Source organism: Phyllostomus hastatus, unplaced genomic scaffold, assembly GCF_019186645.2.
Source record: "Phyllostomus hastatus isolate PE091 unplaced genomic scaffold, TTU_PhHast_1.1 phas_contig_36, whole genome shotgun sequence".
Classification (NCBI taxonomy): Eukaryota; Metazoa; Chordata; class Mammalia; order Chiroptera; family Phyllostomidae; genus Phyllostomus; species Phyllostomus hastatus.
The window spans coordinates 4,956,888-4,970,900 of record NW_025333862.1 but is presented as its reverse complement, the minus strand read 5'-3'; the positions used below and the strand labels follow the sequence as shown (position 1 = coordinate 4,970,900).

The 14,013-nt window shown below is 60.5% G+C and overlaps 1 protein-coding gene across 2 annotated transcripts in view; it reads right to left on the bottom strand.

Moving 5' to 3' along the window:
- The window catches only part of CNTN2 (contactin 2), a 34,728-nt gene extending 21,997 nt beyond the window's left edge, over positions 1-12,731 (bottom strand). The window contains exons 1-2 of one of the 2 annotated variants that reach the window (XM_045841614.1): positions 12,503-12,731; positions 3,864-4,020 (exon numbers count right to left, since the gene is read on the bottom strand). In XM_045841614.1, the coding sequence (XP_045697570.1) occupies positions 3,864-3,933 (70 nt within the window). In that variant the 5' untranslated portion in view covers positions 3,934-4,020; positions 12,503-12,731. The remainder of the gene's footprint in view (positions 1-3,863; positions 4,021-12,502) is intronic. The other variant, XM_045841613.1, reaches the window with a different exon arrangement.
- Between the last annotated feature and the right edge of the window lie 1,282 nt (positions 12,732-14,013).

Below are 14,013 nucleotides of genomic sequence, written 5' to 3'. Positions count from 1 at the left end.
TTATTTAACTCTAATTAATCAAAACTTGAATTTAAATAGGTTGGGCAGGCCCCATCTGGTCAGCCAGTTCAGCCGATCGCCCGCCCTGCACGTGGCTGGTGAGTGTCGCTGTGCCCCCGGCCCTGGGCTGCCCCTGGCCCTATGCACACAGCCCCTTGTCCTTAGGGAGCTTGCAGTCCAGGAAGGAAGCAGAAAACTGCCAGTACAAGGTGGAAAGAGCCATCATAGCAGGTTAGGTTCACGGTGCAGGGGCACCTCAGAGGGGAAGTGGGTGACACTGCCCAGGGACAGTGGGGCGGGGGTCTCTTGGAAAAGCCGGTCTGCAGGGTGTGAGATAGGCCTTGAAAGATGGGTGGGAGTCAGTGGCCAAAAGGGGAAGAGGGAATCTATGCCATGGGGCAGGCTGTCCCAAGAGAAAGCGCCCTGGCTCTTACCAGCTGTTCTAGAACCTTCTGAGCCCCAACACCTTTGCCTGTGAAATGGAAAGACTGTGGAGTCCCTTCCCAGAAGGTCTGAGGGAGGCTTCAGCCCAGCACAGGTGTGTGCTCCGTCTGCTGGGCCCACGTGAGGGACGGGGTGGGGTTGGGGGGAGGAAGGAAGGCTTTGCAACGGGTGGGTGGTGTGCAGGTTGCTTCCGGGGCATTTTTATAAAATTCCAGCGTGGCAATTCAAGAAAGAGAGGCCCCGAGAAGGGGATGATATGCTGGGGTCACAGCAAGTCTATATATAGCACACGCAGGACTACCCCTCGGTCTCCTGAGTTTGCTGAGCACGTGGGCATCTCAGGGTGGGTGCATCTCACTTGCCAGTGTCCGGCCTCACTGGGCAGGGCCCCGAGGGGCCCGGAGCGTTGCGCTTGCTTGCCTTCCCGCTGCGCTGGGCAGGGAGCGCCATTTGCAGATCCTGCAGCCAGGCACACTTCCCCTTTGTGGTGTCAGGCAGGAGCCAGGACGCCCATGACGGGCTCCTACACTTCAGGCTCTCCTTGGTGGGTCATGGGGGGTGGGATCCCCATTAGCCAATTAGTGCCTCTTCTCCCAGCGCATCCAGCTGTCAGCCCTGTTCCAGGGGTGGGGGCTTGGTCCCTATGCTACAGCTGAGGCCCAGCCCGGGCCCCGGGAGTGAGGGCAGCTGTTAAGCAGCTCTCAGAATGAGGGAGGAGGCAGGGCTCCCTGAGACAGCGTCCGGCATCTCCCCTCCCCACCACCCGTCACGGCCCTTCACTGCCGCCCCAGGCCTTGGAGACGGCACGGAGAGCCCAGCTTAATCCCAAGTTAATGATGGTGGTGGAGGGTAGGGACCCCTGCCCAGCTGGGACTGCTGAGAGGGGAGGCGAGGGGAGGGGAGGGGAGGGGTGGGGGAGGCAGTGGGGCTGCTGGGAACCACTTTGCACAACAGCAGCTTCCAGTAACTCCGTCTGGGTGGTGGGGGTGGCTGAGTGAGCCTGGGCACGCGGACGCTCTCGGACTGGCTTTCTTCCTGTAAAAGCTTTCTCCTTTGCACTCAGCCATGTACACGCTCTCGCCCAGCATCCGCCTACGCCACGTGCACGCCTCTCACCTGCACACACTTCCCTGAGTGCACACACGTCCCACGTGCCTGCATGCAGACCCCTCTAAGCCACTGCAGCGGTCAGAGGCACACATTCATGCACATCTCGGACAGACACGCACATGCGGCTGGAGTGTCCGTGCGCACTCCCTTGAACACGCTGGTGATTCACGTTAAGAAGGACAGGTAAGACTCGGGTGCTCCCCTGCACTGTCACAGCCTTCTCACAGACAGGTGCTGCCGCGTCCTTACTTGACCAGTGTGGGAGCTGAGGCTCGGGAAGGTCACCCAGCTGCTCCAAATCACACAGCGAGCAGGGGCAGAGCCAGGGGCTTGGACCCTGGCCAGCTTCACCCCCTACCAGCGTCCTCAGCCATTGTGGCCGTGGTTCCCGACCGCAGCCCCACTGGGGCCGGCAGAGGCTCTGCTCCCCCTAGAGGAAGGGAGTCAGAATCTCTAGGACGGGTGAGGAGTCCGGCTCCTGAAGTGCCTGTGGGTACTCGGCCCTGCAGCTGGGGATGAGGAGCCCCCTGCACAGCACTGTGAGGCTGGCCGTCCCCACTCATCACCCCCCACCGCAGCGCCCCTCTGTGCAATAACCCACTCACGTCTGCCCCTCGGATGTCCCCAGACGCATGCTCGCACCCTCCACACCCTCCTCCAAAGACACACGCTCTCTCCCAGGCAAAGCCAGCCCCTCCTCACGCTGTCCTTGCTCGGGGGGGTCTCTCCGATTCTCCCTGATTTCTTGTCCTGGAAACTCTGCTCCCCACAGCACACAGGCTCTGGGAGCCTCGCAGAGGAAGGGGTTAGAGAGATGAGCGTGTGGAGGGGAGTCCTCCCGGCCTTTCCAGGCACTAGGTACAGCCCCAGGACAGTCTGCAGAGAGAGTGGAGCCGAGCCCCTTCCTGGGGGCGGGGGGAGTGACAGAATGCTCCCCTCCTGTCTCTGAGCCCTGTGACGTGGCAGACCAGGTCCCCTCTCCCTTGGCCTGCCTGCACTGCTGGGTCAAAGGACCCTGGAGGCCGCCACACCCCTTTCTCATGTGATGGGGTTCCAGCACTGAGCTGTCCCCAAGGGGCCCAGGCCCCTCTCCTCTGCTCTCTCCAGAGTGGGTGTCTCCTGCTCCCTCAGGTCCCTAACGCAGCAGCTCCTGGGGGGCCCCAGCACAGGCAGCTAGGCCTGGGGGTGGGGATGGGAGGCTCCTCCCACCCTGTGGGTCATTTCTATTTCCCAGCAGGCTCACGGCTTGGGCTTGAGAGCAGGATTGAGAGGCCGTTAGGACAGAATGAGAACATCGGAAGGTGTGCGGTGGAGCCCTCCCCTGCTGAGACGAGAGCCTGGAGCACGCTGGCCCTGGCGGCAGCCTTGCGCGAAGCGGGTAGTGTGGAGCCTGAGCTGGCTCGAACTCCAGAAGTCTGGTGGAGGACGGCACTCTTTCTCCCAGGGAGATGTTTAAGGAGAAAAGAAATGTCTTTTGGTCTGGGCTGGGGGTCAGAGCAGAGAGGCCAAGCAGTGGTCCCAGAGGACCCCTCAGACGAGCCACAGGCGGCCCGAGTGCTCCCCAGCCGTCAGACGGGCTGGGGCTGCAGCACCCTCTCCGGAGCCCAGCCACCCCAGCCTCTCAGCAGCACCGCCGCCTTCCCCACATCCTCCTCTTCCTTCTATCAGCCCTTCCTCCCCTCGTCCCACTCTGCAGCACCCTCGGCCTGAGAGCCTGTGCTGGGTCCCTCTTGCCTTCATCCTGGGCTGCCCCGTGCTCTGCCCCTCCTCCCCAGATCCTGGTCCCCGCTAACCCCACCTGCCAGGCTGCAGTGTTGCCCTGAGAAACTGCCCCAGGGTTTTGCGGTGCTGGTCCCTGCCTAGAGCGGTACCACCCAAGAGAAACATTCTGTAATCTGAGCTGCCCAACGTGGCTGTTAGCCTTGAGGTGTGGCTAGCTAGCACCACATTTCTCTGAACTCCTCTTCATGCAAACCGTCCTTTGGCTATTGGCCACTATATCGAACCGTGCACCCTTCGAGCTTCCGCTCCGGGCTGGTACTGCGGAGGCTGTGCCAAGATCTTGCTGGGCGACCCAGGGCAAGCCTTTCGCCCTCTCTAGTTGGGCTTCTTCATCTATAATATGGCAAAGACTCATTCTCTCTCCTAACCTCAAAGGGAAAGTAAGATCCACAAGTGGGGAAATTTTAGCCAGAACATAGCCTCAGAAATGCAGAGTCAACAACGTCTGTGGTCATCACCAAAATAATAGCGATGATGTAATGATAGAACTGTCCTGCTGGGCTTCCAGACCAGACAAACCCTCTCACCTGGACAGCAGGCCAGGGCCATGGCCTGCAGCAGCAGCAGGTGGGACTTCCTCCTGGAGAGTGTCCCCATGGTGGGGGTCCGGGCTGGCGTGGAGAGCGGAGGAGAAGGGCCTCAGCCCAGCAGGAGGGGAGAGTCCAGCAGGAGGCCGAGAAGGACCTAGGGAGGCAGGAGGCAGGGGGTTCCCGGAGCTGAGGCGTGGAGCTGAGGCGCGCCGCTCCCAGCTCCAGCCTATCTGGGTCTCAGCTGGGAGAAGCCGGAGCAACTCAACCACTTGCCCTCCCCAGGGCCCAGGGGAAGGGGCTTGGCTCTTACAGGGAGCTCTTCCCCGGACTGAGCGCCTCCTACTGCACCCCTGGGAGTCCGGCTCAGTCACTGCTCCTGCCTCCTCCCTCCCTCCGGCTCCCTACACGCCCGCAGCCAGCAGGGTGGGCTTGGGAAGTGCAGCAGCGCGAACCGGGACCGGGAGGGAAGGACCACCGCCCACTTACCTGTAACAGCTCTGGTGTGGGTGCTGAAGAGAACAGGGCCTGGGCCTGGATTTGGGGACCCAGTTACATTTTTCTCTAGTAAGGGCCCACTCTCCCTGTCCCTCCCCCACAGCGGCCTGGGCAGGGAGGGGCAGCAGGAAGCAGTAAGCCCCTTGGGAGCCGCACTAAGTCTCTCAGGCCGAGTCATCCACAGGCTCTCACCTGGGTCCCCAGGTAAGGCACCACGTACTGTGCGTGATGGAGCCCTAACCTTGGCCCCTTCAGCAATGCTCCCAACCACGTGGGGAAGGGCCTCTTCTGTGCTGAAAGAGTTAACGCAGCTCCTGGAGGAGGCTCCCTCCTGCGCAGAGCTGAGCAGAGACTTGGTTAAATCTTGGGAGCTCTGCAGAGCCTGCTGCCTGGGTTGGGGGCCACTGAGAGCAAGTCAGAGCCCCTGCCTCAGTCTGAGAGATGGGAGCCTCATCCTTAGAAGCAAGGGCTGGGCCAGCCCCCAGGTAGTGCTTCCCATGTCCGTCCAGCTTTCCAAGCTCCGGCGCCCCCACACTTTTCAGTGTTTGGGCGCCACAGGGAGTCAGATCTCCCAGCTGCTGCAGATTCTGCTCCTCTGCCCTGCCTGCCGGCCTCGCAGACACCTCCGAGCGGGGCGGGGGTGGGGGGGTCTGGCGGTCTTCCTCTAACTGGCCGCAAGACCCATGCCACTTTTGGGTCTCAGTGTCCTCGTCTGCAGGACGGGGCTCTCTAAGGTCCCTTCCAGCTCCCGAGACCTGTGCTCCCAGAGAGCACGGTGCCGCCGAGGGCCTGGGAGTGCTGCCCCCTGCAGGGGGTGAGAAGGGGGAGGAGGGGAGGCTGGGTGCAGATGGCCCCGCTGGCCAGTGCAGGGTCTGAAAAACAATGCAAACTCAGCATCTCCTTGTCTCACTTTCCACTCTGTCCCTGGGAAAGAGTCCCCAAACTCTTTTAAACCCTCTCTGCCCCAACTCTAGCCTCATATACATTCCCCTTTGTCAGGAGGGGGCCCTGGGGCCACCGCTCTACACTACCTGCCCCTCCCTGTCCTCACCACTTTCAGTTCCAGACCTGAACCCGGAAACTCAGCGCTTGCAGTCCCTGTGATGGGCCCCCAGCACCGCCATCGCTGTGCCTCTGCCCTGTGACTCCACTTCCCCGCAGCGCCCTCCCCCGGCCAGGAGCCCTTGGGACTGCACCCCAGGCCCTGCCTGCGGAACGCGTCCACCTGCATTAGAAGGCTGTGAGCTCCCCAAGGGGAGAGGCGCATTGTCTTCGTTTTCGTGTTGCTCGTGCCTGGCCGAGTGCCTGGCCCATAACAGGTGTTGCTTGTGCGGCACATTTCACTGTTTGAGGACAGCTGTGCTCTGTGCCTGCAGGAGCCAGTGGGCACCCCGGCCACACTCCCACCCCCGCTCCCACGGTGGAGCTCGGCGGACAGCTGGCTGCCTGGCCGGGCACACTCGTACGCTCACTCGCACTCACACACCCTCACACCCCTCTTATCAACACATTTACTCTCATAGACACACGCTCTCCTTCATTCACGCTCACACGCACACACTTTCACCCTCGCACACTCTCACACGCATCCTCACACACACTGTCTCACAGTCACTCTCTCCCTCACACACACACTCAGGTCTCCAGGGTGCTCAGTCAGGGGGAGGCTGGGAGGGTGGCCCTGGATGCCCCAGAGGCACTGGGGGCCTGAACTGTCCCAGGCTGTGGGCTCGGCAGACAGGGTTCGGGTCATTGACTTCATCTCCTAACAGCTTTGGGAGCTCGGACAAGCTATTCCCCCTGGTGGAGCCTGTTTTCTCACCTGCAAGCGGAGATCACGATGCTTGCTTTGCAGAGCTGTTCTGAATGCTCCGACCTGTCCCCTTCAGCCAGAGCAGCCCCACTTATGCCTGGGTGCTCTCCTGGGTTCCCTACGGGCCTCCCTTCACACAAAGGGTTCCACAACTACAAACACTTTGGGAATGCCCCCTCAGAACTAGTGTGGCACATCCCAGAGCTGGATACAGAGAGGGCGCTCAGTCGTCCTTTGCTCACTGCTGCCCTTTGTCTGCCTGCCAGCCCTGGGCACTCGGGGAGTCCCCTCCCATGGTGCGGGCTCCAGGCACTCACCGGAGTGTGCCGAGGCACAGCAGGCACTGGCCACCAGGGAGCTGAGGCCCAGGGGCAGGAGCCGGCGCTGCTCCCGGGCGCCTGTGCGTGCACACACATGCGTGCTTGTGCATGATGTCTGTGTGCATCTGTGTTTCGTCTGTATGTGGATATGTGAGGGCTGGTCCACGTGTCTCTGTGTCTGTGTTTGGGTGTGTCTGGTCTCTGTGTGTGTCCTTGTGTGGGTGTCCCTGCCCGCACAGGTGTGACGACCCAGCCCCTGCCTTGTTTTTGTGGGACCCACAAGGAGGTCTGCATCCTGGGTCATTCTCCTGCACCCTGCAGTGGTCAGAATCATTGGTTTTCTTGCCCCAGGTAATTATCATACTTTGTAGATAACCCAATTCTACTGCTTCTAAACTACAACTTAACCCAGACCTTTATCAGTCACCCCTGTGCTCAGGGGCCCTGGGCACCCCTGAGGGACAGATGTTGGGGGAGGAGGGGCAGGGGCTGAGGGAGTACCAGGGACCTGTCAACACGATCATGTGCACACCAAGCCTCCGTGTGCCTGGGCCTGTGTGAACACACTCACAGACACACACACACACACACACACACACACACACACAAACACACACGCAACACACGGAGTCTGGGTCAAAGGTTGGAGCCTCTGCTACCTTGAAGGTGAGGCAGCTGGCACCCAGTCTTGCCCTAGTCCATTTTCGCTCTAGTATCTATGACCATGTTCCAGGCATTGTGCTAAGCACTGGGGACCAGTAGTGAAAACTACCTTACAGGGTTCCCTGACCACCTGAGTGCCACTGAGCTACTGCTCGAGCTACGTGGACACTGGCCTCACACCATCTGCCCTAGAACACATTCTAGAATCACAGGATGGAGGAGGCCTTTTTGTCAGGAGCAAGTGGAGCTATGCCAGGCTGGGAGCTGGCCCTGTGAGCCCAGAGCCGGCCAAGCCTGGCCCAGGCCAGCTGCCCTGGTACAGGGGAGCAGGCAGGGGCTGGCACAGGCAGGCATGAGCTGTCACCACCGGGCACTGGTCCTATGAGCCACAAACACATGGGGGAGCGGGCTGCTTGGGGGTTCGGAGGCTCCAGGGGGAGCTGGCTGAACTGCTGGACCCAGGAAACAAAGGGTTGTCCCTCCCCCCTTTGGGTGAGGAAAGGCTGAGAGCCGGACTCTGGCACATGACAGGGCTTGCTGGCCTCAGGGCCCCTGCACAGAGCGGCCAGAAAATGAAAGATCCGCTCCTCCTAAATGTTCTCGTTTGGGACACGGGGCCCTGGGCCCTGAATTGGTCTCCCCCAGCCCCTGGGGGAGATGCGAGCACCGAGGGCTGCTTTGGGGGGGTGGGGTGGAAAAAGGTAGAGTTTGGAGTCTGCTCGGGGGCAGAGACAAAGCAATGTGTTGTAAACCCACAAGCACTGCCCCAGCCCGAGTCTCCGGCAGCCCGCACCCTGCGGCACGGCACAGGTTAACAGGGTGGGCTCTCAGCCAAGCCCTGGCGCTTAGGAGCCAGTGCAGCCCTAGTTGCTGTGCTCATTGCTAAAGTCTCTGAGCCCTGGTCTCCTGTCTGCACCGTGGGGGCGAGGAGGGGTATAGCCACCCCAAGGGACTCCTGTGAGGTCAGCACCATTTCTGGCCCATATTAAGCGCTCAGGAGACACAGACGTGTGCCCACAGATGCTGTGCCTGGCGTCTACTTCCACACAGCCACGACCCCCAGGCTGTGCTCACGCGTGTTTAGGATACTGACAGACTCCCACACTGTCCCAGGGCAGGTGCCTTCCTCCTCTTCCGCCCCACGGGTACAGTGGGCCCCGGCAAGCCCCAGCAGGCACACTACCCAGGTGAGGGCCCAAGGACACACAGAGCCACATCCAGATACCGTGTGTTCATCCACCTGGGAGCACCTGGCCAGGGCACACACAGGGGCACTCCCAAGCAGGTGCTTCTCAGCCACCCCATGTCCTGCTCCTGGGGCATGGTAGGGGAGAGGAACTCGCCTGCAGAAGGAATTGCCACCTGGGACGGGGTCACTGTCCTCCAGGAAGGTCTGGACCACTCCCCGCCCTCTGGGAGGGCAGGGGCTATGGTGGCCTGGTGGGGCCGAGTGTCAGGCAGGGTGGGCGCTGGCAGGAGCAGGACTGTGGTTGAGAGGCCCCAGTGAGGAAGGTGGGTGCCCTGAGCTGGAGGAGGTCCTGAGGGCAGATTGGGGTGGGCTGGGGACCTCCTTAGTCCCCAGTGAGGGACAGGGGAGCTATGCAGCTGAGTTTCTTCTTGGACCCCTCTCTGTGCTCCCTCCCTGCCTGCACCTAGGTTTTCTCTGCAGGCTCTTTGTATTGGCAGCAGGCTCCCTGGGGCCCCGGCACTGACTGCCTGCCCTCTGGGGAAACTGGGTTTGTGTGAGTTTGCAACCTTGGCCTGAGGGAGTCTGGCCCTTGATCTTCAGCCTGGAGTTTCTGGCCCTCCTGACCCTGCCCCCACCTACTGCACTGGAGAGACCCTCAAAGTGGGGACTGGACAGAAGGAGAGCCTTGCATCCTTCTAGGAGGAGCTGGGGTAAGGGGCAAGCACCGCCAGACCCTAGGTGCCCTACTCCCGGTGTGTGTGGTTTGGTAGAATGAGCGAGGGTGTTGGAAGGAGGTCCGATTTTGAGATGTCAGGAGTAAGAGCCATTGTTTTGATTTGGGTCTTCAGAACCAAATCAGGGAGAAATTAGCAGAGCAATGTTGCATGTCTCCTCATCTCTGTGGAGAGGAGATTTCTCCCAGTTCCTAGTTTCTTCCTGGCTGGTCCAGAGCCAAGCCAGGTGGGTGTGGGTTGGAACTGCTCCTCCTCTCAGACTAGTCTCTGCTCTGGGGCCCAGATGAGCTGCCCCTCCAGGCTGCACAGCAAGAGGGTCGCTTTCAGCCAGACATGGGGTGGAACGGCCTCTTGGCCCCCGAGGGGGTGTGGGCTGCGGGTAGAGGAGGCCCAGCAGGTTTCATTGGGATGGGTGTCCTGTGTGTGTGCGCATGCACATGTGCATGTGTGTATACGTGTGTGCATGTATGTGCATACATGTGTGCACGTGGGGGGGAGACTCATCGGATGAGAAGGACACTGGGGTGTGCTTGGGTCTGCACGTGTCCTGAGGTGCAATGTGTCCAGTTTGGGGGGAGAATATCGCACACCTTTGCTTTTGTTTGCGCCCTCTTTGGATAAACAAGACAATGTGGGCTCATTTTGTGACAAGAGGATTCATCAAACCCAAGGAAGGACTTCTTCACTCCAGGGTGGTTATTATCAAGACACGGAGCCCACGGAGACTCCTAGGATGCTCCAGATTAGCCACCCCTAGCGGATGGTGGGGGTTAGCCTAGCCTGGGGTGGTCCGGAAGCATGAGAGGTGGGCAGCAGAGAATGAATACGTGTCTGTCTTCTTATGGATTCCGAGTCGCCCCTGCCTGTTTCATTTGAAAGAGGATAACCTGAGCCTGGGCGAAATTTACAGGGTCACCCAGCCCAACCACCACTTCCATGCAGGATGGTTTCTGACCTTGGACCAGACCCCGGTTTTCCATGGCCCCTTAGAGCCATTGGGGAGACTGCACCCTCTCAGGCTCATCTTCCTGGTGGGGAAGCGCCTCCTGCAGCCTAATTTCAATCCCTCCCGCTTCACTGGAATATTCTTGGCTCTGGTTCTTCTTCTTCTTGCTCACCCCCGCCCCCCCCGGCTCTGCCCTAGGAATCCCTCCAAAAGTACAAATACCACCTACACTCAGGCATAGATTGTCTTTGAGATGCACTTTCTCACATTTGGCTTGAGGACTTTCTGGGGGTGAAGGCAGAGGACATGCACCCTCCAAACCACCCCAGATGGATTGCTTCCCTGATAGCCTTGGAGCCAGAGAGGTGGCCTTGGGGCCACCCCCACCCCCAACCAGTGCTTGCTCCTGGGGAGTAAGTTTGGTGTCAAAGACAAAACGTGCAGCTACCCAGCCATCCCGGGGGACACAGCCCCCAGAGGCCTAGCCCGCCTATGCTTCTAGCTGGACACCTGCCGTCAGAGAAGGTGCGGGAGCGGAGTTACATAAGGAGAGAGATCCGCCAGAGGAGCGGCGTGGGGTAGGTGGAGAGGGCTGGAGGTGGGGGGGCACATCTGGCCCGGGAGGAAGTGTGAGGGGAGAGAGAGCTGGGTCATTGGGGAGCAGAGGAGGAGCAGGAATGAGAGAGAAAGTCACAGAGAGAGAACTCCGAGTTTTTCTCACTGTTCATGCTGAGCACCAGGACAGGTGGACCTTGGTGACATTGATGTCATGGGCTCAGGGGTCTCCTCCCCATCTGCCTCACTGCCTGCCTCCCGTGTGCTGCCTGAGGACTCCTGATAGATTCCACAGGAAATTAGGAAGAATTTTGACCTTGTGGCAAAGGCCTTGCTTGAGCGGCTCTGCAGCCTGGCTAGAAAGGGTTAACTGACAGGGCCCCCTGGAGAGTGCTGCTATCCTAAGAGCCCAACTCCCTCCTCCCAAAGCGGGAAGTCTGGGCTCCATCCCCCTGCCCTAACCCCAGGAGCCTGTCCCATCAGCCTCTCTCACAGGTGGGCTGCCCTTTGCTGCCCTGGATGCCCAGTGGCTCCGCTGGTCCCTCTGAGTGCCTCTGAGAGGACAAGCGGCCGAACGGACTGGGGGCGCTCTGGCCAGAGGACTGGGAGAGGAGAGCGAGCCTGCACCTGAAGGAGATGAGGAGGCACCGACCCACTGGAATACTGGGCGGTCCTGCTCCTGCCTCCCTGGGAGCAGAGGGGTGGGGATGGAGTCTGTGGTCCAGAGGGGTCAAGCTGGAAGCAGAGTGGTAGGGTCTTACCAGATGCAGGCTGGACACAGGCAGGGAAGTCAAGGACAGGTACCTCAGGGGCTGAAAACCCCAGCTTTCCCAGGACTGGGCTATGGGCACTCACAGCTCTGGTCTGTCTGGATTCCCAAACCTCCAAACAACCTTGACTGACAGGTCTGCCCCCCCCCCCCCCCGGGCATAGGCTCCAGCTCCCGGGGGGCCGTGGCCAAGGGTCTCCCTGGCTTTGTCCCGCAGTGCCAGGACTCTCCTTCCACGGGCTCTGTCTCTCCTCACTCCTCTTTCTTGCCTCCCAGACCTTGGGACCCCTCCTGGACAAGGTGACAGGATTCAGCTCCGGACACTGGCTGGGGCAGCTGCCCCCACCTCTGGTCCGTTATGTAAGCCCATGGTGCTGGGGAGAAGGGTTGCCTCCTTTTCCTAGACCCCCCAAGGGGGGCCCCTCCCCCTTCGAGCCCCAGCCCCTTTCCTCACCAAACTTCCTGCAAATCCTCTCCCACCAGTCCCGACCAGAGGAAGGGACTTGAGCAGAGGTAAGGTTGGGGAGGGGGAAGGGAAGAGCAGGAATGTCAGCCCCTATGGTGCCGGCCACTCACCCTTTGGGATATGGCTCACCTCAGTATTTCCTCCCTAAATCCCACTCCTGGACAGGCCCTCACCCAAACTTGAGCTCCACTCCCACCTCTGTGGGACTGGAGGAAGACTTTGCAAAGAGGTCACCCTGCAGAGGCCGACCCAGGGCACCCTCCAGTCCGGTGGTCAGTCTCAGCTCCCTCCGGAGACATCTGGGGACAGGCTGGGGTCTAGGGCCTGACCCCAAGGGCTTTCTGGTCCTGGACGTGGGGGCCAGGGACAGAGAGGAACAACTGTCCTCTCTGAAGGCAGTCACTGCTGCCAGCTGGTGGCCAGTAGCCAGCTTGAATTCCTGGGCACACAGCTGGGGGCTAGCTTCCTGGCCAGCTTGGCCTGCTGGGCCCTGCAGGGTGCCACCCATGCAGACAGGGCGGAGGACACTTCCAGTCCCAGTGGTGAGAAGTCAGACTGGCCTCAGCCTGTAGCTGGAGTTCCTGCCATGCCCCTTCCTCTGCCCCTGCCCCTCCCAAGTTGCAAGGACACTGAGCTCTGAGCTGCTGCCCCAACTGCGCCCCAAGATAAAATTGGCCGGCACCTACCTGGGGTGAAAGAGGGGTGTTGACTGGGGCAGGTGGATGCTGCCCGAGGCGGTGAGCCAGAGCCAGCCTGGCCGCCAGCGCCCTGGGCTGCCTCCCTCTTCTCCCCTGTTCTCTCAGCTGCTGGCTGCTGTCCGGGTGCGGTGGCGGCAGCGCCGGTAGCGGCAGCAGTGGTGGGTGAGGGCGCTTGTGTGTGTGCGCGCCCAGAGCCACTGCAGCATCTCTGCATCAAGATGTGCTCCTCCCTCTTCCAGGCTCCGCTCACTGGCTGGCTCCTGTCCTCAGCCAACGCTTGGGGGCCCTGGAGATGACTTCCTCTGCCCCCCTCCCGCCCCCTTCCCGTCCCCACCCTTCTGGCTTTACCTCATTTGCTGTCATTTAAGGACCAAGGAGCAGCCAGAGCACCCGCTGTCTTCCATAATGCATGGGCAGCTCAGCTCCCGGGCGCTGTCTGGCCTGCCTGCCCACCCCCAGCCCAGCCCAGAGCTGACGGGGCTGCAGAGGGGTGGGGTGCAGAGGAAACTGAAAGTGGCTCTTGTGCTTCCAACCCTGGAGACCCAGGGAGCCAAACCCCTTGTTTGCCTAGAAATCCATGTCAGTGGAAGGGATGGAAATCAGAAATCTCCAGCTTGCTGTGCAGGGCCAGTGGGATATAGGGGCTCCTTCTCAGCCCACCCCGCACATTCTTTATTGTTTCCCGGATAAAAGTAACACGGCTCTTTGTCAACATATCCAAACATTAGAGGACACTATAAAATAGGTGGTAGAAGTCTCTTAACAAATCTGAGTTACATGCCTCCAGGTTTATTATTTTCATGTATATAATTACGTGGATTATTGGTATCATTTTGTAAAAGGGAATCACACAATACATCAGGATTTGCAAAATATATTTTAACTCTGATAGATCTTGAACATCTCTCCACATCAGTACCTATGGATCCGAACCCATCTTTAATCAACCAGCAGTGCCACTGGGGTGGGGGTGTGAGTGTCTGGAGGGTGGGCTGGGCTCGCTAATCGGCCGTGTGCTGGGCGGAGTGCCCTGTCCCCTCTGGGCCCCTTTGGAACCTGAAGGGCCAAGTTCACGCTGCCAGCTCTGAGAGGCCGGGTGCTTACCCAGGCCGGTACTGTCTTTCCCGCTCTGCCCCTGTTGTGGGGAGAGCAGAGAGGATCTGTGCCCAGCAGCAGAGGGACCAGCCATCTGTGGCAGCAGTCGGTCCCGTCAGGCTGCCACTGTTGCCTTGCCCCCTCTGGTCCACCTGCTGTCCAGCTCACACGGACATGACCAGTGAGCGGCCCAGGTGCTGAAACAGCTGGCGGGGCCAGGCCAGCCTCAGAGTTTCACATGGCTGTGCCTGCCCAGCCCAGAGTGTGGCAATGTGTCTTCCGGAGTGGAGGGGGCGGCAGGGGCCCGGGAGAGCCCCGGGCTGAGTGGGAGAGCCTGGAAAAGGAGGAGCTGTGGTGTCGGGGAGTGCCAGTGGCCCAGCCTCCAAGGCCCGGAATGCCTGCCC